This window comes from Pleurodeles waltl, chromosome 3_1 (assembly GCF_031143425.1).
Source record: "Pleurodeles waltl isolate 20211129_DDA chromosome 3_1, aPleWal1.hap1.20221129, whole genome shotgun sequence".
In the NCBI taxonomy this organism is placed as follows: Eukaryota; Metazoa; Chordata; class Amphibia; order Caudata; family Salamandridae; genus Pleurodeles; species Pleurodeles waltl.
The window spans coordinates 412,459,039-412,482,006 of record NC_090440.1 but is presented as its reverse complement, the minus strand read 5'-3'; the positions used below and the strand labels follow the sequence as shown (position 1 = coordinate 412,482,006).

Sequence of the window (22,968 nt, the reverse complement as noted above, 5' to 3'; positions counted from 1 at the left end):
TACTCTGACTTATTAACATCCACCCACAAATAGCTCCAGTCCTGGAAACTGGGCGGCCCATCTTGGTTAGGCAGGATCACGTCAATCAAAATGACCCTTCTTCCCAAATCCTACATGTGACAAAAACTCTTCCTTTAGCACCCTTCCTTGACAAGTTGCAAAAAAATTCATTTGGGAGGGTGAAAAGCTCTTAATGGGAAAAAACGCTACCTTCCATAGGAGGAGCGTGGTCAGGGTATCCCTAACCTCACACCTCACAAATTGCTACTTAGCAGCCAAAATGATATACATAGTGAAATAATGGGACAGGTCTGTCTCTGAGTAGCACTGGTACTTCCCAATACATCGCAGGTGTGCCCATTTGAAAGGTAGCATGGTTGGCCAAGGAACACATTCCCTGAGTAGTATATTCCTCTCTGTTTATCAGGGCTTCCCTGAGCCCAGAGCAACTGCCCTGGTGGGTCTCCCCTCCCGCCCTCCCTGCTGACCTCCATTATCTGCAACCCTGACTTTTTCCCTGCTGTTTCAGGAAATGCCTAATTGGAAAAGCAAACTGTAATAGGATAGGAGACTACTACATTTCTGAAGATATACAGTTCTTGGAGGAAATTAATACTGATTTCAAGGTCCTTTAGATGAAGAGAATGAGATACCTATAAATCAGGGTAACCTATGCTACTTTTAAACCGCATGCTAGCGGACCTCTCACTAATAAAAAAAATGGGCTGTTACAAACACAGATGATAAATGCAAGCTTTACATCCAAGCCATCCTTTGGAAAAACACCATCGCAAAAAAGGTGGAAGACGGCACTCTCTCTGACAAAGAATGGTCTGTCTATGCACTACCGTGACTAGTGCCTCTGGTAAAAAAGCCTTGTTAAAAATCGCATTATATTCGTACTATACTCAGGCACACATTGATAAGTGGAATCACACAAAATCATGCTGGCATAACTATGGTGGCATAGGCACACTGACCCACCTGTTATGACACTGTCTCAAACTGAAACAATATTGGTAGGAAAGGCTCTTAAACACAAACACATTTAAAATAGACATGCCACAATTGCCCACATACATTATACTCAGCCTCTCAAAGGAGTAAGGTCATACCACTGGTGCTGTGTTCTGCCAAATAAGTCAGCACTGCACTATGAGGGTCGGGTGTGATTCCAGAATATGGGAGTTGACTAAGCATTCTGTGGGAAACTCTGGATAGGTTAAAAAAAAAATATATATCTCAGCAGCCCTAGATCACAAAGTAGGTCCGATTGAAAAGGTATGGGGGCCCTGCATTACTTTCGTGACCCAGACATTTAAGGAGTTTACATGTCCTAAACATTTGAGGGTACTCCAGCTCACATGTAGTCAGACCACTGGACAGGAAAAAGCAACAACTGACCAATCAATCTGAATGCATTGCACTAGAGCAAAAGCAGGCTACAGCAAGAAATCGGTACAATGACACAGCTAATGATGGGTAATACTTTCACCAAAACAACACACAATGCTCTGAGATAAGGGTCAGGTTTCATATTTGCTTACACAAATTTTTTCTTTCTCCATTCTCTCTATTCCTCTACCCTTACATTCCTTCCCTATCTCTGCATCCTCGGCCAATGAATGAAGATAGATGTATATGTTCAAAATACAAGCAATTGTAATTAAACTATAAAGTAGTGTTACTATTTTATTTGAATCACAATACTAGAGTGGAAATCTGGATGAAAAAGGTTTAATAGTTTTGAAACAGTTAGGGCCTAATACACAAAGATAAATGCAGGCATAGACATAAGTTTAAAACTACATTTTCCTTCTATATTTTGCACTTGCCAGGAATCCACAAAATTAATCCTGGTGGGTGTAAATGGTTTTGTCGCTTAGGTTCTCATTATCCTAATGAGAGTACTGGATTTGGGCAGCAGAATTACCTGAATTATAGGGTACTGAGTACAATCCCTCCCACACCACGTGATGCCTGTTGGCCTAATCCGGATTTGTCCGGCCAACTAGCAATGCCTCATCTCCAACCAGGTGCATGACAGAGAGGACTTCTCAGGGGAATCGTGGTCGATCGTATCTCATCCCTTTTTCTCAGTTACAATAGTCTCACTCAGAGAAAAGACAAACAGATGCAGAGTATAGTTCAATAAGGTTTATTGAAGTAACTGCATCCTAGATATATATATATATATATATATATATATATATATATATATACATACATATATATATATATATATATATCTCCACAAGGTTAAACTTGGACTGCAGCCGCTACAACACAGCGGTCCTGGCCCGGGCTCCGAGTCGCCCAATATAAAAACACACTCTTAAAGTTCCAAGAGAGCCAGGACACCTCCGTACAAAATGTCTCTAATTTATTAAACAGCAAAACAAACCTGTTCCGTGAACAAGGGGTAATACTGAAACGCGTTGGAGTGGGTTTGTTTTGCTGTTTAATAAATTAGAGACGTTTTGTACGGAGGTGTCCTGGCTCTCTTGGAACTTTGAGTGTGTGTGTATATATATATATATATATATATATATATATATATATATATATATATATATATATATATATATATATATATATATATATATATATATATATATATATATATATATATATATATATATATATATATATATATATATATATATATATATATATATATATATATATATATAATATATATATATAATATATATATATTTCCTACTAAGCTATGTCAGAGCACAGCTTGATAAGCCCTAATTCGTCCTTCAGGTTTCCCCCTTGGGACGATATCATCCCCCATACCTGAGCAAGGAAGCCTGTTGTCTAATAAGACACCGGCCCCATGTAGGCCAGGGGTTCAGTTGTCTAAGCAAGCAGCTATAGCGAACACATTCAGCATGCAGTCGTGGTCATCTGGCTGGAATCTCCCTCTAAAGTGTCTGGGACAGAGAAGTGTTTTATAATAAAGCAATGGATGTTCTAGGCAAAATGTCCCCACGTAAGGATGTGTATATTTCTGTGAATGTCGGAGACATAGCGTACCACGTTTGGCGGCAACCCTATCTGACTGCAGCCTTGAGGAAAACATAAAGTGAAATGAATGCAGTGCTAAGAACGTAATGTTTTCCTAGGCGAAAGAACAACTAAATAGAGAAAATAAAACAACACCTCAAATGTGGCTAATGCTAGAAAAATAAAGTGATGCTGAATAAAATGTAACTGGGCTGAAGTGCACAACGGCAGGCCTGGTTTGCTAAAATAACATGTCTAAATCATGGCTAAAATGGCTATACAACAGTTTCATGAGTGTGGACAACTTTGCCACTAGTTTGGAGAAATCCACACTTGCAAATACATGTCAAAACATCACATGACATTTGCAGACGTATGCGTTATAACTTAGGTACAAAGTAAACTACAAGGACAGGGATGTGTGATGAAATATGATTGGGCCATATTTATGGCTCACCCTTTAATTGCCTTTGTTTGCCGAGTTTCTAATAATCTTGGCAATAATTCTTGTTTATATTATTTGCAGGAGAATAGCTCATAAGAAATTGTTGTTCAGTTCCAACATTTGTGTGCCTATGTCCTGAGTTTAAGATTTGTGGCAGTGCTCCTCATTTTCACCTGCAGATTAGATTCTCAGATAGATTTGCCTGATCCTTCCCCGCATGAAGATAAGTGTTTGGCAGGGATGAAAGACAATTGCCAGTTGTTCTTTTCTAAGAAGATTTAGCAGTTTCCTTCTGGGACATAGGAAATCCTTTGGTTGTGACCCTATTCATTTCATGTAACATGTCTACTTTCATTAACAGTGTTCTTATTACCACTAGTATCGTTTATCTCGATTTCTATTCAGATGCTTACATGTTTGTAGCTTATGTATCCTTTTTGTTTTCTAAGGAATTGTCAATGCTGATAAGGCTGCAAGGAGATTCAGGAAGTACAAAATCATTTTCAGCCCTCAAAAGGTGAGTTACATGTGACATGAGTTAAATTTTATATTAGTTATACTTCGCTGCCATTGGAAGAGTCTCATTTGCACGATTATGCTATTAATCCTGTTTTCAAAACATTGGTATTCATATTTGTTGGGATGGGAATGTTTCCTGCCTAACTGCACAGCACAAAGAAACAAGACATGCTTTGTGAACTTGTGGGGTACACTTAGCATGGCCCATAACTGAGTAGGGACTTCTATTTTTACCCTGTGTTGATTACATTAAGCAGTGGTGACAGTACGCTGTGTTTTGTGAATTATTAGTCTTGACCAGAATTTTTTTCCTCTGTCAAAGGAGAGTGCAGTCTACTGACTGCATTCTTGTAAAGTTCCACTTGAGTGTGACTTTCGATCCTTGTGCTGACATGCTGTGTGTCAAGTGCATTTATGTGCGGTAGATGTTGTAGTAGTAAGACTGCGTGGTGAGAGTTTGAGTGCTGGGACCAGTGTATTCCATTTTGGATGGCTCCGGATTTATCATGCCTCAAGATGGAGGCTGAATCTACCTTCCCAAGACAGTGTATTGATTGCATCCCTGTGGCCAAGGTGGGGTGGAGATCCAAAATGAGGAACAACATAAATAACACTACCCTTAGAAATTCAATTACATTCTTTTTAGCAAAGGTCTGTGGATTCTTTCTGCTGAGCACTGACTTTTGGTAGGTATTTGGGATGAGTCAGAAGTTTCCATTGTTAAAAGTAAGAAGGTGTCTAGATTCATTTTTTGTTCCATATTTCTGCATCAGGAGAGCTGACAACAGCCAAGCAAAAAGATCTCACACTTCATTGTGCCATTGCTTTCAATACTCCTGCTTGAAGCTACCTGGTTTAGCACAAGCATGTAGCACAAAGGAGGTGTCTGAGAAACAGCAAGAAAATTACCTTTGAAAGAGAACCATCCCAAACCGGTTCTGAAATCTTTGACAGGTTGTTCACATACCCTGTCTGGAAAATGAATATGAATGTTGGGCCAAAACGGTCCTGCTTTGTTCCAGTTCCAAGTTCTTCATTATCAGCAGACAGTGGGTGCTCCACAGAGTACTGAAAGAGCTGCTTTGTCATACATGACAGCCAGTTTCCCATATCACATGAAGTCTGCACTTTTGCTAAATGAGTTGAGGGTCTACGTAATACCTAGAAACTTGCCTGCCTGCTCAGAGATGGAAGGAGAGTGCTGGGCCCTGCAGGAGGAGAAACTGTCTAGGGAAGAAAAGCCCAGTGTGAGTAACATTCATTAGAAGCTGGCTGCTAGATGAAGCATGGGCAGGAGTCAATCAGTGTTAGGAGGGGTTGCAGTGATTGGCGTCAAGACATTCAACTAAAGAGCAACATAGTGTTATCCTGCATCACTGCCATTGGCCAAAAGGCCGCTGCTGCTACTGCCCGATAATTGGACTGACACACAAGAGTAGCCATGTCTTCCCCCAGTGTGGAAAGCCTGGTGTGGCTTGGAATATCACAACATCTAAAGATAAACACCCACTGGACAGCCGGCCTTGAGGGAGCAATTGCTGAGACCGTGCAGGCCTGCTGCACTGATCATCGCCCAGAGGCCTCTTGAGTGAAGCTGCTGTCACCGTCCCACATCATACAAATATCTGTCATCAGTAACAGCCCCTGTTTAGTCTATGTGCAAAGACAGTTAAGGCAACCGCCCACATCCATGTACCAGAATTATAACATTTCTGTGATAGTTGACTCCTTGAGTTTCCCATTGGAGCCCTGGCTAAGCCAGCCGGGGGAATGGGAAAACAGGGGATTTGAGAACAGGAGCAGGGCTGGAGGGCATGTGTAGAGTTCCACTTCACAGTTCAAAGGTAACTTCAAATGGAAACACCCATTTGTAACGCATGCTGACCTGTTGCAGTTTGTTAGTGATGAGCCTGAAGTCAAGACTTCTCTGGATCGCTGCAGAAGATATGTACTTTGAAGAAATGTTATCACCTCCTTTTTCTCACAAAAGGCTCTGGATATATTCAGGCCAATCTTGGGAACTCTGTCTAGTCAAACTTTTACATTTATATTCCCCAACAGAAAGGCAAAGAGTTTACTGTGAGTACGTTCAGGTTCAGGCCCCTGGCTTCCTGCAAAATATGCACACACCATACATTCTTCTGTCAGGATCAATTTTCCAATGGAGAACAGCTCAGAACTTGCTCCCAGAATCATGGGGGTTTGCTATATTTCCCTTTTAATCTTGTCCAGATAATTAAATCTTGAATCGGTTTCCTCTGCTCTTGGTCTCTCACCAGAGAGTCAGTGCTAGAGCTCTAGGGATCAGGTACATCTTGGAAGCCCTTGGAAATGTCCTTTTTAATTTCGCATGTCAGATCTTTTTTGAGGCAGCTAACTCTTCGAGCAAATCTGCCTTTGCCTTCAGCAAATTTTCCCGAGTTTTCAGTAAGGGTTCTTGTGATGTTCCAGGGCCATGATGTGTGAAACCAGACAGGGGAGGTCAAACCCCTTTTGATGCATAACAATGTTCAGAAAAGTTTAGAGGTTCCAAAAGAACTAAAGGATACACTTGAGTATTAATCAGATACAAAAGGCCCAATACAGAGAATGTTTGAGATGCCTTATGTGCACAAAGGTAACATAAGAAATGGTGACACTACATGAAATCAGAACAAACCTCAAAATTCTTGCAATTCAACAAATTTATTTATGTCAAATAAGGCACAGAAAGGAAAAATGTAAGTATAAGTCTCCGAAATAACTTTTTGTATTGGCATTTTGCATTATGAGCTTTCATCGGACATCATTGCTCACATAGTTTGTATACACTCCAAAGTACCTATTTATTAAACACTACACATAGCTCAGCACTGTCATTTCATGTGTTAAATGAAGAAATGAAGAAAATGCAATGAAAATCAGGCTCTCGAGTTAGTAAATTACCCCACAAGCTTTGACCTAATCACTAATGCCTTTGTATTTCAGTTCTACACTTGTGACATGGTGCTGGAAGAAGAAGGGATCTATGGTGGTAAGTGAGCAAGAAATTATCAGACTATTGGTTGGGTAGAAATGACTGCATAACAGAATAAAAAGTTCATACAGACTTATGTTTTCCTGTGCCTCTTGCTGCTTCCCCTGAGAGCTGCCTCCTCCCCCACCTCCCACAGCACAACACACTGACAAACACTCCTCACACAACACCTCCATGGACAACATATGCCCCACACTGTCATACCTCCTTCTTAGTACTTGCTCTATTGGCAAACATGCTGTTGCTATACGGGACCTCCTGAAAGAGCTCTCCCTGAACCTTTTCCCTTTGACTGAAACCTGGGTTATCATAGCATCGGGCCCCAGACCTCATTGGGGCTATTTCCCCCCCCCCAGTTTCAAGATAACATCCATAAAGAAAACATAGCTGCTCCACCACCTCTGCAAATTCCAACAGTCACCTGGAACACATGGCCTTTACATCTCCAGCAACACCACACTGCGCAGAGCCCTTTTCTACCGAACACCAGGACCACTGGCCAGTTTCAACAACACCAACATGGATCTTATCGCTCCGTTGATGCTCGACTCCAGCTCTTTAATCATTTGCGGAGACCTCACACACCTGAACACTACCAATCTCCTGGGCGATCTCAAGTCTCTTAGATTTACACAGCAAGTGAAGTACCTCAATCGGGACATCTCATCAGCCCATTTCACAAACTTCAACAGCATCTTATTGGCCAACCCTCCTCCCTCACCTGGATGGACCGCTCCCTGGTCCTTTTCATCCTGAACATTCTCCACTAACATGGAATCTCACCCTCCAAGACTACTAGAAGAAACTAGGGCAGAATCTCACAAAAAGCCTTGATCTCTGAGCTCCAAAGCAACCAGCTGCAAGATGACCTCACACAGTCCATCAATCAGTTCAACACCTGGACCACCACCAGCACAGACTTCCCCATCCCTACTTAAAACCCCTTCCACCTCCAGTACAAGACCATAAGCAAGCTGGTACACAGAAAAACTCAGAAGAGCTCAGACTCTCCAAACGCCACTGTAAGCAGCTGTAATGCTACTGGAGACCCACGCATGACAACAACAACAGAAGAACCTTAAAATCAGCCCTCCAACACTACCACCAGCAAATCAAAGATATAAAGTGCTTAGACCTGACTGTCCAGATCATGATCAGCAGAAAGAACGCCAAAGATGTTTTTGCAGTTGTGAAAGACTTCACCTCTTCTGTTGTCACCTCCACCACCATAATCCCCTCTAACAACCTCTTCACCCAGCTCTCCACTTCTTCCACAATAAATTAAGCAGTATCTACAGCAACTTCAACAGCCAACGGGACCTATTCACACTAGTCTCTATCAAACCAATGAGACCATCCATCCAGGAATTGCCCCTACTTGTTGGCCCATGATCTTTGTAATGGAGTAGCCTTGACCATGTGAGCCATCCTCTCAGGGGCCCAAGACTCTAACTCATCTTCTCTATTATCACCTCGATCCTCAACATCTCTCCCACCTCTGCAACCTTCCTGGAGGCACGTAACCATTCCTCTACTCCTGAAGACATCCCCAGTACACCCAAAGCTGCTGTCTAACTACTGACCTTTCCCACTGCTTCCCTACCCAGCAAAACTCCTAGAAAAACGCATCAGCATGTGACTTTCAGACCACCATCTCCTCGCCCCCTCTGTCGTGCTTCGGAGCTAACCAAAGCACCGAAACAGCCTTCATCATCGCTGCCAATGATATTAACATTAATAGCCGCACTCTTACTGCTCGATCTTTCCACCGCTTTCAACACGGTCATCTACCCCATCCTAATCCTCATCCAACGTTTCCATGACTCTGGAAAAAGAGGACCTGTGCGCCAATGAATCTTCTCCTTCCTCACAGGTTGATCACTGTTGGTCAGCCTGGCACTCTGCATCTCTATAAACACCAACCTGATCTGTGAAGTACCTTAAGTATCCTAGCACAGCCCTACACTCTTTAATATTTAATAGTTTAATAGTTTTCTAAAGGGCCTCAAAATAGTTCTTCGGGTCAGGACTCCCATCCCCTACTCAGAAGAAAAAGAGATGGTTCCCTGACATTTGGTTAGTAGGGAAGGTACCCTCTAGGTGCTATGAATGCCAGAAGTTCAAGTGAGATGCCAAGTGTCCCAAGCTGGCACAGCCCCCCACTGGTGGGCAGTCACTGGGGTTGGCTAGTGTAGCACTCAGGGAGGAGATTATGCCAGACAGTATGGGGGACAGAGTAGAGGTTACCATAATTTCCCTGAGTGACAGAAAAAATTGTGCAGAGAACCCACATGCCTAGTAATATTAGGAAGTACAGGTCACCATTAATGGGCGGAGGCTCTGAGAGACACTGGAGCAAGAAGGACTACTATCCGGTGTCATCTGGTGCCCTCAGAGCAGGAAGTCCAAAAAGTGTTTCACCAAGTTGTTGTTGCTGACACAACTATTAGTCACTACCAATTGGCTCTGGTTCCCTTTGGATGTGGGGGACTGTCTCAGGTTCCTTGAGGGTAGCTGTGAAAGCCTGTGCCTGTGGATTGTCTGCTTGGCAGTGACCTGGAGCATAGCGCCTGGAAGGAGGTGGAGCTCAGGTCCCATGTTGGGGTTGCCTGAGTGGATGTGCCTCGCCACACAGTCCATCGCAGCCTGGGAGGGTGGTTAGAAGAACCTGGAGCCTGTAGGAACGTCCCAGGGTCATGCAAAAAGAAAAAGAAGGGCAAGAGGCGTGGGAAACCTGCTCCTGAAACTCCTACAGTCCGGGAGGAGGCTGACCCTCTGGGGGAGCCCCCCTGGAACCTACTGGGGATGATGTTGCCGAATTGGGTAACATGCCTGAGCTGTCCAACTGGTATCAGGAAAGAGGTCCCACCACAAAGGAGTTCTGCAAACTGCAGAGGAAATGCCCTTCTCCTGTGTGTCTGCAGCAGCAGGCGCCCCTGGCAAACACCTGATTTACTGGGAGAATACTCTCTTGTATAGTGAGTTAAAGGCTCCTGAGCCTGTTCCAACCCATGTGTAGGTGGTCCTTCTGTGCTACAGGGCGTTCCTACTGGGGCTTCCTCATGATGTTTCCTTAGCAGGGCAACTGGGGAAGGACACGGCCTTTGACAGGCTTGTCACCCACTTTATTGGCCTCATATCATATCAGGAAGGCCTCAGATACGTTCTGTAGGATCAGTCCTACCTGCCAGTCGAGTGGCAAGACAAGGGTGGGGAGTGCAAGGCCCCCTACAACCCTTTCCCATGTTTGACTCCCCTCCCCCCTCCCTGAAAGGGTGGGCATCCACATCATTGGGCCTCTGGACTCCAAGAGAGCCATGGCCAACAGATTCATTCTGGTCTTGGTGGACAATGTCACCCGGTACCCAGGGGCTATCCCTGTAAGGACTGTGGCTGCACCCGCAGTGTCCAGGACACTGATGGGGATCTTTACCAGTGTGGGTTTCCCCAAGGAGGTGGTATCTGACTGGGGTACCAGTTTCATGTTAGGGTACATGAAGGCAATATGGAAGGAGTGTGAGGTAACCTACTAGTTCTCCACTCTAAATAATCCACAAACCATTAAGCCTGTTGAAAGGTTCAACAGGACCCTAAAAGGCATGATTATGGGTCGGTCAGAACCCATGAAGCATAAGTGGGACATCGTCCTGCCATGTCTTTTGTTTGTGTGCAGGGAGGTATCGCAGAAGGAGGTTGGCTTCAGCCCTTTTGAACTTCTGTATGGTCACCCTGTAAGAGGACCTTGTTAGACCAGTCAGCCTTAAGGTGGTTTTTCCCAAAACCTTTTTGCCAAATTGCCTCATAATTTAGGTAATTATTTTTGTTGGCCTTAGGCCTCTGAGCAGTTTACTACTGCCAACCAATACTAAAGTGCATGTGCGGGCGTGTCCAAGATGGCGGCGCACTAGGACGTGCCCATCCGAGCTCTGCCGCCCAGATCCGAAAACCGCTGACTGGCCCGGCGGGGGGACGCCTGGAGGCCCCCCGAAGTGAGGAGCGCCCCATGGGCTGTTTGCTGCCCGGCGAGGGCTTTGAGGTGAGCCACGCTGCTCCTGTGGTGAGAGGAGTTTCAGCCCCGAAACGAGTTCGGGGCCGCGGAGCAGCGTGAGTGGCGGCCTGGGCCGCGAGGCGGGCTCTCCTCCAGTGGCCTCCTGAACTCGGCGCCGGAGGGGCCGAGGGCCTGGAGGGCTCGGATTGGGCCCTGCGAGCAGTGAAACCGCAGTGGGGGCTTTGACCCCAGGACGCACGAGCGCCTTGAGCGCGGGGCGCCCCCGCACACAGGACTCGATCGGGGGCTGGAGATTGGCGCCCCCCACCCTAGCGCCCCTATGTGGGACGGAGTAGAAGACTGAGGCCCCGAGCGAAGACAGGGGGCCCGTCGCTTTGCCCCAAGATTGCTGCACTCACCCACCGGGAGTTCAAGTAAGTGCAGGCCCGTGCATACGGAGGTAGAGGCTATAAAAGCAGAGCTTCGCAAGAGGTGGCTACCATGTGCTAGGTCCAGACGCAGTCTCTGACATGGCAACATCTGGTGATCTGTCTCAGGCGGAGCTTCTGGAGAGACTTGAGAGGCTGATCCGGCGAACTGAGACTAGGCCGGTGAGCCATGGCGACGTCTAAATCTAAGCGAGAGCCCTCAGTGAGAGAAATGCTGACAGGGGCCCGTCTGACATCGGGGGTATGGCCGAGGACTCACCGGTGACGAGACCCCTGGAGGGTCGGATGGAGATGGACCCAGATGAGGGTTCACCGGTTACGAAGGGCTTTTTGACCTCCCTGTTTGTTTCCCATTCGGAGCGACATTCAAGAGCTGCGTAGGGACATATCTCAGGAGGTGAAGGAGTTGCGAGGAGAGGTTACCTCCTTGGGAGAGCGAGTCTCGCAGCTGGAAGATGGTGAGATCCCCCGTGGTGAAGAGGTGGCGGGCCTGCAACAGGAGGTAGTTTGCCTCCGAGAGCAGCAGGATCTCCACCAGATAGCGGTTGAGGATTTGGAAAACCGCTCAAGGAGACAAAATATTCGCATCAGAGGGGCTCCGGTGGGTGCTGAAAAGAAGGACATTGGGGACTATGTGGCGGGCCTGTTTTGCTCTCTGCTTGGCCCGGACGAGGCACAAGAGATAGTCCTGGATAGAGTTCATCGTGTCGGCTGCGCTGGTGGCCCTGGAGACCGCCCTCCGGACATTTTAGCCTGTCTCCATAATTTTGTTATTAAAGAAAAGATCCTACAGCGGGCTCACAATCTTCAGCAGATACTTTTTCGAGGGCATGAACTCCAACTATTTCACGACCTCTCTGTGCGGACCCTGCAGAGGCGGAGAGAATGTAGACCGATCACAGATCACGTGCGAGCGCACAATGTGTCCTACTCCTGGGGCCATCCGTTCCGCCTGATCTTCCGTTGGGACCTTGTCCCAAAAGATACTTATTGTATGTGCTCTAAGGGGTTCCCCAGGCAGTTCTGATCTTCGGCACCATCAAAGCATGCAGGGGTGGCAATACTTTTAGCGCGCTCATTCCCTGGGGAAGTGATATCAAAACTGCATGAGGTGCAAGGGAGGCTTCTAGCCATGAGATTGAGACTGTTTTTTTTTTCCTTCAGTATTGCCTCCCTATATGCGCCTAACTCCCAGCAGGAAATCTTCCTAAAACAGGCTTTGACCTCGCTGCTGCAATCCCCTGATGGTGCCATCCTGGTGGGGGGCGATTTTAACTTGGTGATGGACAGTGACCTGGACCGTTATGGTCATCGGTATGGGCAGACAGGGTCTATGACGTTGGGTGGCTGGGTGAGTGTGGCCTGGTGGATGTGTGGAGGAGTGTGCACCCCACGTTAAGAGATTATTCCTTTTATTCGGCAGCGACTAAGACATATGCTAGGTTGGACATTTTCTTGGCCGCGCAGGAGTTTCTCCCCCAGGTTAGGGAGTCAGTGATTGAGCCTCGAGCCCTGTCAGATCACGCCCCGGTTACAGTTGAGGTTCACATGAATATGGAGCGCTTAGGCGCATCGGGGTGGTGAGTTAGGGACTCAATGCTTCAGAATGGTGCAACATTAGAGGCGATTCGTAGGGCAATAATAGACTATCTTAGCCTAAATGACGACGGGACAACTAGCATTGCGACGCTGTGGGAGGCACCAAAGGCTGTATTGAGGGGCGAGGTGATGTCGCTCTCTGCTAGCATTCCGTCCATCACTTGTTGTTTTTGCTTTGTCGCCCTAAGTGGGAAGGGTATGCCCAGACGTGGGTCCCGTGCTTCCCATGCCACTGGATTCAAGCTAGCCTGGCTGATGAGGGGTGAGACCCCGAAACCGGTCCCAGGATGCTTGTTTCCAGTCCAGGGAAGACCTGGCCTAGCAGTTCGGGCTGGACTGTTCCCATGGGGAACAGGGTCAAGACTGATTTGCATATGGCTGGGTCCAAACTGGAATGGCATGGGCAGCAAAAAAACGATGGATTTAGGCCCAGATCACTGTACTGGGGGTGAATGTTTGACAATGTTCAGCATTCCATCCATCACTTGTTGTTTTTGCTCTCTGCTAGGGACAATAAGGCAAGGAGATGACTCAGAGAGGATTTAGAACAGCGTGTGAGGGTGTTGGAGCGCTCACATAAGCACACCGGTGCACCGAGAATATGGCGAGAGCTTGAGAAAGTAAGGAAGCAGCTGAGTAGGTTGGACTGGGGCAGGGCAGAGTATGCGGTAGTCCGCCTTAAACATAAGTACTATATGGGAAGCAATAAATGTGGGAAGCTACTGGGACATAGGTTGAGAGCGCAGCGTGTGGCGTCAATGATAAAAATGGTTTGCTCTCCCTCGGGAGTGGAAGCGCGTACGAGCGACCAAATTGCGGAGGTCTTCGCGGAATTCTATCGGAGACTATATGGGGCTGAGGAGCCCGGTAATTCAACTCCGGAGGCCTTCCTAGAGGGTATAGCAATTACTCCCTTGACTGAGGGGGAGGCGACTTCGTTAGATCAACCTACAAGGGCAGAGGAGGTTATATCAGCAATTGCGCGCTTGCAGACCGGGAAGTCACCTGGCCCGACGGTTTCTCCGAGCTTTTTTATAAGACCTTCTGTATGGAACTTGTACCCGTTTTAGTGCGACTCTTTAACTCCTTTCGACACACGGGGGCTCTTACGTCTAGCATGTTAGATGCTACTATCATGGTTATCCCGAAGCCGGGGAAGAACCCCGAGGAATGCACCTCATACAGGCCGATGTCCCTTTTGAAAAGTGATGCCAAATTATTCACTGGCTGTCGGAAGTTGGCTCCGTATGCACTATTTCAAAGTAAGAAATAGCATGCACAGAGTCCAAGGGTTCCCCTTAGAGGTAAGATAGTGGCAAAAAGAGATAATTCTAATGCTCTATTTTGTGGTAGTGTGGTCGAGCAGTAGGCTTATCAGAGGGTAGTGTTAAGCATTTGTTGTACACACACAGGCAATAAATGGGGAACACACACTCAAAGACAATTCCAGGCCAATAGGTTTTTATATAGAAAAATATCTTTTCTTAGTTTATTTTAAGAACCACAGGTTCAAGATTTACAAACAATACTTTAAATGAAAGGTATTTCACTTAGGAACTTTAGGAACTTTGAATTAGCAAAATTGCATATACAGTTTTCATACAAATGGCAATAAGCTATTTTAAAACTGGACACAGTGCAATTTTCAACAGTTCCTGGGAGAGGTAAGTGTTTGTTAGTTTTGCAGGTAAGTAAACCACCTACAGGGTTCAAAGTTGGGTCCAAGGTAGCCCACCGTTGGGGGTTCAGAGCAACCCCAAAGTTACCACACCAGCAGCTCAGGGCCGGTCAGGTGCAGAGGTAAAAGTGGTGCCCAAAACGCATGGGCTTCAATGGAGAAGGGGGTGCCAGAAGGTAAGTACCCGTGTCTTCGAAGGGCAGACCAGGGGGGTTTTGTAGGGCACTGGGGGGGACACAAGTCAGCACAAAAAGTACACCCTCAGCGGCACAGGGGCGGCCGAGTGCAGTGTGCAAACAGGCGTTGGGTTTGCAGTCTAGTTCAATGGGAGACCTAGGGGTCTCTTCAGCGATGCAGGCAGGCAAGAGGGGGGGGCTCCTCGGGGTAGCCACCACCTGGGCAAGGGAGAGGGCCACCTGGGGGTCGCTCCTGCACTGGAGGTCGGATCCTTCAGGTCCTGGGGGCTGCAAGTGCAGTGTCCTTACCAGGCATCGGGTTCTTAGAAGCAGGCAGTCGCTGTCAGGGGGAGTCTCTGGATTCCCTCTGCAGGCGTCGCTGTGGGAGCTCAGGGGGGTCAACTCTGGCTACTCACGGGCTCGCAGTCGCCGGGGAGTCCTCCCTGTAGCGTTGGTTCTCTACAAGTCGAGCCGGGGACGTCGGGTGCAGAGTGCAAAGTCTCACGCTTCCGGCGGGAAACGTGTGTTCTTTCAAAGTTGCTTCTTTGTTGCAAATATGCTTCTTCCTGGGAGCAGAGCCGCTGTCCTTGGGAGTTCTTGGTCCTTTTAGATGCAGGGTAGTCCTCAGAGGCTTTAGAGGTCGCTGGACCCTGTGAAACGCGTCGCTGGAGCAGTTCTTGTGAAGTGGGGAGACAGGCCGGTAGAGCTGGGGCCAAAGCAGTTGGTGTCTCCGTCTTCTCTGCAGGTTTTTCAGCTCAGCAGTCCTTCTTCGTCTTAGGTTGCAGGAATCTATCTTGCTTCTGGGAGCCCCTAAATACTCAATTTAGGGGTGTGTTTAGGTCTGGGGGGTTAGTAGCCAATGGCTACTAGCCCTGAGGGTGGCTACACCCTCTTTGTGCCTCCTCCCTGAGGGGAGGGGCACGCATCCCTAATCGGATTTCTAAAAGTTAGTCACCTCAGATCAGGACACCTTAGGGGCTGTCCTGACTGGCCAGTGACTCCTCCTTGTTTTTCTCATTATCTCCTCTGGCCTTGCTGCCAAAAGCGGGGGCCGTGGTTAGAGGGGGCGGGCAACTCCACTAGCTGGAGTGCTCTGGGGTGCTGTAACAAAGGGGGTAAGCCTTTGAGGCTCACCGCCAGGTGTTACAGTTCCTGCAGGGGGAGTGAGAGGCACCTCCACCCAGTACAGGTTTTGTTACTAGCCACAGAGTGACAAAGGCACTCTCCCCATGTGGCCAGCAACATGTCTGGTGTGTGGCAGGCTGCTAAAACTAGTCAGCCCACACTGGTAGTCGGGTATGGTTTCAGGGGGCATGTCTAAGATGCCCTCTGGAGTGTATTTTACAATAAAATGTACACTGGCATCAGTGTGCATTTATTGTGCTGAGAAGTTTGATACCAAACTTCCCAGTTTTCAGTGTAGCCATTATGGTGCTGTGGAGTTTGTGAATGACAGACTCCCAGACCATATACTCTTATGGCTACCCTGCACTTACAATGTCTAAGGTTTTGCTTAGACACTGTAGGGGCATAGTGCTCATGCACTTATGCCCTCACCTATTGTATAGTGCACCCTGCCTTAGGGCTGTAAGGCCTGCCAGAGGGGTGACTTATCTATACCTATAGGCAGTGTGAGGTTGGCATGGCACCCTGAGGGGAGTGCCATGTCGACTTAGTCATTTTATCTCCCCCAGCACACACAAGCTAGCAAGCAGTGTGTCTGTGCTGGGTTAGGGGTCTCCAGGGTGGCATAAGACATGCTGCAGCCCTTAGAGACCTTCCCTGGCATCAGGGCCCTTGGTACCAGGGGTACCAGTTACAAGGGACTTACCTGGATGCCAGGGTGTGCCAATCGTGGCAACAACGGTACAGGTTAGGGAAATAAAACTGGTGCTGGGGCCTGGTTACCTGGCCTCAGCACACTTTCAAATCATAACTTGGCATCAGCAAAGGCAAAAAGTCAGGGGGTAACCATGCCAAGGAGGCATTTCCTTACACTGGCAGTCTGGCACATCGTCTCAACTATTATATGCCGGGGCTTGTGGATCCCGATCAAGCAGGATTTATACAGCATAGGCAGTGTAGTGATAATACCAAGCGACTGCTTCATCTATTGGATAAAACTGAACGCTCGCGCAGGGAGGCGCTCTTCCTCTCTATCGATGCTGAAAAGGCGTTCGATAGGGTTCATTGGCCATACCTGTTCAAGGTGCTAGAGCGCTTCGGGCTGGGCCCGGGTTTTATGGCATGGATTCGCTGCATCTATCAGGCGCCTCGGGCGGCGGTCCGAGTTAACGGGACGCTCTCTTTGCCATTCTCAGTTCAAAGAGGGACCCGGCAGGGGTGCCGCTTAAGCCCCTCTTGTTTGCGCTTTATATGGAGCCTATGGCGCAGAAGCTCCGGGACAACCCTCGGATCACAGGGGTGAAGTTTGGGGGAGATAAGCATACCATATCATTATATGCAGATGACGTGATTCTTACTTTGGCGGAACCTGCGACCTTACTGCCTGAACTAATGGGTGTATTAGAGGAATTTGGACGGGTCTTGGGATTCCGGATAAATATGCTAAAGTCACAGGCTATGGGCAGTTTTATCAGTGCCGAGCATGAAAGGGATCTGCAGGCCCGATTCCATTTTATATGGTCTTCTACAAAGCTTCCATACTTGGGGGGTCGAGTTGGGCTCCACGGTCGCTCATATGGCGACGTTGAACTACACGAAATTGCTCCGGGAGGTGCAGCGAGATTTAGAGAACTGGGGGAGACTTAAACTGTCTTGGTTGGGCAGGGTGGCGGCAGTGAAGATGACCATTCTACCACGCGTACTGTATGTGTTTCAGGCACTTCCGGTAGAACCCCCGTCACGAACGATAGCAACCCTCCAAGCAGCGGTTCTAAGATTTATATGGGAAGGGAAAGCGACGCGGCCACCATGGTGGGTGTTGTACCGCCCTAAGCAGGAGGGTGGACTGGCGGTCCCCTGCCTTCTGCGATACTTCCAGGCAGCACAACTGCGTTTCCTCTTGGAATGGAGCCGCCCGTCTTCCGAGAAACATTGGTGCTTCATGGACCAGGCGGTGGTTGGCTCTCACATATGGAAGGAGCCCTGGCTTAGGCGCCGTCACAGAGCGCTGGGGTTGTACGTATCCCCAGTCACGGAGGTGTCGATGAGGGTGTGGGACCGGGTGGCTGCCAGAGTGGGCTTGACGACCTTCCCGTCCCCAATGACCCCCTTGGGTACGAACCCTGATTTTGGTCCGGGTCTTCAATCAGAGGCATTGCATCGATGGTATGAAGGGGGCTGTAAAAGGGTAGGATATCTTTTTGATGAGCAGGGGGTGATCCCCTTAGACCAACTGAGGGAGACATACGGCCTAACCGAGGCTTATAGGATGATGTATTAGCAAATACGACACTGGGCCCTGTTACCAGCCAACAGGACATTAATAGATCGCCCGTTAACACCGTTTGAAAAATTGATTCTAATGAAAAAGGACGATAAGCGTGCGATCTCAGAGCTTTACGCTCTCCTGCTGGGGAGGCCCGTTAGCCTAAGACTAAGGGCCAGCTGAGGTGGGAGAGGGAACTGGAGAGGGAACTCTCAGATGAGGAGTGGGAGAGCATCTTTTACAGGGCACACCACACAGCTTACAATGCAGCAGGTACAGAGGCAGCCTATAAAGTGGCCTCCTCTTGGTACTACACCCCAGCAAGGATTCACGCTTGGGATCCCGCTAAGTCTAGCCTCTGTTGGGAGGGGTGTGGGGGTGGGGGGTCGCTTGTCCATTTACTATGGCGCTGCCCTAAGCTTCATCGGTACTGGGAAAACATAATAGACATTATTGACACGGCGTTTGATACTCAGATCCCTAGATTCCCTGCGTACATTTTGCTTGGCCTTCCCAACCCTCTCACTTTCCCCCTGAGATCATTGAAGGATTGAAGGGACGGCAGATGGCCTTGGCTTTAAATGCAACATTACAGCTGTTGGTAACCGTGTGGGAGACTGACCAGATCCCAACAGCAACTTCATGGCTCCATAAGCTTTGGTTTATCCTCGCAATGGAAAAGCTTACTTTGACTTCACATCAGCGGAGTGGGGACTTTAAGGAACTTTGGCAACCATTCTTACAAATACTGTCTGGGGAGTTTTCAGAATTGACATGTCCGACCTATTTGAGGGTTCTGAATTTGAATTGAGCGAATGGGGGTGAATTTGCAGTAGAGATGTATACATAGGGTCAGGATGGCACTGAAACGAGGCCTGGGACCGCTTGATTGTTGTATGGTATGCCAGCCGCGGGGAAACAAAGTTGAATTTGTATTTAGTTTTTTTTATCGCTGCACATGGGGTATGCTATATATCAACGTAATTAAATGCTACTCCTGGGACTGCAGCATGGTTTGTGCCACCCACTCAGGTAGCCCTTAAACATCGCAAGCTTGCCATTGCAGAGCCTGTGTGGGCAGTATATCCTGTCCTGGAGACCTGGCATTTAATATTTCTTGCCAAGCCTCAAATTCCCCTTTTATTACATAGGTCATCTCTAAGGTATGGCCTAGGTAACCCACAGGGCAGGGTACCATGTAAATAAAACATGTACTGATATTAATAAACTCTCAAAGTTGTGCTTTCACTACTGTAAGACATACCCCTCTCATAGGTAAACATTAGCAATTTAATACTACAATTTTGAAAATGCCACTTTTAGAAAGTTGGCATTTTCCTTGGCTTAGCCCTGTGTGGTTACAGCCTCTTTCCACTATACGTCCACTATATTCGGTCTAGACACCCTCACACAAAGGAAGGGTAGGTGTGACTGAGTGGCCATGTGCATGTTGATGGGCCATCCTAGGTAGGATTGGTGGAAGGAGTTCACACACCTGAATAAGCAGTGTCCTGCTCCTACACAAAGAAATCCTTAACCCCCTGTAGTGAGTCTGAAGAAAAGGTAGGAATAAAGGATCTCTGTGTCCTTCAAACACTCTTCTTTGATGTCACCCCAACTTCAAAGGAACAGCTGGGTATAAGTACTGGATCTATGATCCCATCAAATCATTACACTTATGGACCTGTGAAGAACTCTACCAGGAAGAAGGACTGCTGTTATCCTACACGGACTGCCACTCTGGACTGCTGTTCTTGAATAACTGTTTTTTGGCTGTGTTGCCCTGCTGCCCTCTGCCCTGATGAGGAAGGACTGGACCCATCTCATTTGGACCCATCTCATTTGAACCCAGAGTGACTGTGAGGGCTTCCTGGCTTGCATCCTGTTCTGACGTCTCAGGGACATCAAAGACTTCACTCACCCTGTTACAGCCTCTGGACTCTGCCAACTGTGAGTCCTGCCCTGCCAAGTGGTGCCAATCCAGTCCTGGGCTTTTGGAAGTGGGTTCGGCAGCTGTTTCCTCAGGCAATTGCGGTCACTGCACTGATCAGAACTGCCACATCTCTCCTCAACACCGATGCATTGCCACCGAGGACGAGGACATCACAGTACTGACTTGGCTCAGGATACCCACGTCACCTTCAACCCTGAAGTATCGCCTTTGCATCACCAGCTGCGTGACTCGATGATGACGCATCACTTTCCTCATCTCTTGGCTGCACGTATCGGATCCTCAACGTCGATGCAACCCTCAATACAAGGTACTTTTTCAGTGGACAAGGTTGGCCTCAGTAGCCGACACGCACTCCATCGGGGTTGGCCTGAACTCTTCACTTTGCCCGGTCTATCATGATCAGATAGCCCCGGTTGGTGCTTTCTGCTTCTAAGGACTACAGTTTTATTTATTCTTTAAAAGTGCATATCTCAGCTTCTACTTTTTGGATTTTTGTCGTTTTGGTCTTGTTTTACTCATTAAAATGTAATCTGTTTTTTTCTAAACCAGAGTGGAGTCTTTTTCTGGTGTTTTCATTGTGTTACTATGAGTGTTGCACAAATACTTTACACAATGCCTCTTTAACTAGGTCTGACTGCTCTGTGCCAAGCTACCAGAGGGTGAGCACAGGTTATCTTTTAGCGTGTATCCGTCTTACCCTGATTTGAGTGGTGGTCCCTAGGTGGACTGGGTGCATACCTCTGCTAACTAGAGACACCCATTTCTAACAGCCCTCTTATTCTGGTGATGGAGGACTGATAGGAGGTGCACTAGAAGGCCCCTGAGGAGGCGGTCAGTTACATGCTGGCACGCCTCATCCAGACAGCGCACCTCCGGAAACTCGCTCAGAAGAATCTGGATGCCAGGCAGGGGGACATGAAATGCTGGTATGACCAGAATGCCACTCTGGTTGAGTTTGTGTGGCCAAAAAGTGAGGGTGATGGAGCCCAAGGCCCTACAAGACTGATGGTCTGGCCTTATGTGGTCAAGAAGTTCAGGAGTGATGTTACTTACCTAGTGGAACTCATGACTCCCAGGAACCCTTTGAGGGTCCTGCATGTCTATCGCCTCAAGCTCCACTTCAAGAGGTCTGACCCTACTACTCTGCTGGTTACTGATGATGGGGTGGAAGAGGAGAGTGAAACTCTCCCCAACCTCCTATTGTTCAAGGAGCAGGATCTGTTAGTGGAGGGTGTCAGGCTATCCCCTACACGGACCCTAGACCCACAGAGAGAATGCTGCCGGCAGCTGGGGCAGTTGGCCTTTTTATTCATATTTAGCCTAGGACTCACTACCTGATGCACTCATGATATTGATACTGAGGACAACATACCTGTGAAAAACAACATTTATAGGTTGTCTGACAACGTGAGGGGCAGCATTAAGGAGGAGGTCTCCAAGATGGGGTTTAGGAGTTATTGTGCCCTCAACCAGCCCACAGTCCATCCCAGTGGTATTTGTCCCCAAGGCTGCCCCTCCAGGTGTCACACCTAAACTTAAGTTCTGCATGGCCTACCGTGGGCTCAGTGCCGTTGCTCCCGAGCTAATGAGCTCATAGTCTGGCTTGGAGCTGCCAAGTTTTTCAGCACGTTTGACTTAACGTCTGGGTACACCCAGATTGCCGTGATTGAGGGGGCCAAAGAGAGGTCTACGTTCTCCACCCTCGAAGGGCACTTCAAGTTCCGGTGATGCCCTTTGGGTTAAAAAATGCCCCTGCCACCTACCAGAGGTGGTCCACCAGGTCATGGCTGAGTTGGAGAACTTAAGTACTGCCTACCTAGACAACATTGCAGTCTTCAGCTCTAGCTCGGAGGACCACATGTGCCACCTCAAGGAAGAGCTTCAGGCTCTGCAGAGTGCACACTTTGCTAGCAAGGCCAGTAAGTGCCAGATAGGGCAGAGTTCAGTGGTCTACTTGGATTACCAAGTGGGAGGTAGCAAGGTGCAACCCCTGCAGGTTAAAATTTAAACCATTCTGGCTTGGGAATCCCCCAAAACCCAGACAGAAGTGACAGCCTTCATAGGTCTCACTTGTAACGCCATGCCTAGACGCGGCGTCTTGTTTTCCGACCACGGTCGGTACACGCTGCCGATTCTCGGAGCACCGTACCCCGCGTTTTCTTGCCGTCTTGGCAACGCGTACCAGGAAGCATGTTTTGCACTTCCGGTCGCGTCGCTCTTACCAACTGTAGGGCATTGTCTTCTCCCCTGTCGGTGGTGGTCTTCTTTCTGGTCTTTTTTCTTGTCTTTTTTCGTTTCTTTTTCTTGCTTTCTGTGTTCTGCATTCCTTACTGTTCCTGCTGATGTCCATGTTGTCTTTTTCCTGTTTTCATTTCCCAGCATGCTCTTTTTCTTATATACTATATCCTTTTTCCCCTATTCTTTTCTATGGGCTTTTTACAATTCAAGATGATGTTATTTTCATTTCCTGTGATGTCACTTCCCCTTTTCCAGTATATAAGCCACTCAGTCTTGCTCTACCTTGCGTTGCAAACACTTTCCCTTGGTAGTGCTCTTCGCTTCTGTTTGTCATTCCTGTTTTCGCCTTTGGAGAATTTTTTCCTGGATTTTTCCTGTTTTCAAGTCCTGTTTTTTTCTTCTTTTTCAGGAGTTCCTGTTCGAGGTTTTTCCCCCAGTTCTTGGGGTTTTTCCTCTGGGGCTCCTTCTGGAGGGTACGGTCTGCTTTGGCGTTCTCTGTC

The 22,968-nt window shown here is 47.8% G+C and overlaps 1 protein-coding gene across 2 annotated transcripts in view; it reads left to right on the top strand.

Annotated features, from left to right (window-relative positions):
- Positions 1 to 22,968, top strand: part of VPS33B (VPS33B late endosome and lysosome associated) — a 691,895-nt gene that overhangs the window by 126,780 nt on the left and 542,147 nt on the right. For both annotated transcript variants that reach the window (XM_069222652.1, XM_069222653.1), the window contains 2 exons: positions 3,910 to 3,977; positions 6,947 to 6,992. In XM_069222652.1, the coding sequence (XP_069078753.1) occupies positions 3,910 to 3,977; positions 6,947 to 6,992 (114 nt within the window). The remainder of the gene's footprint in view (positions 1 to 3,909; positions 3,978 to 6,946; positions 6,993 to 22,968) is intronic.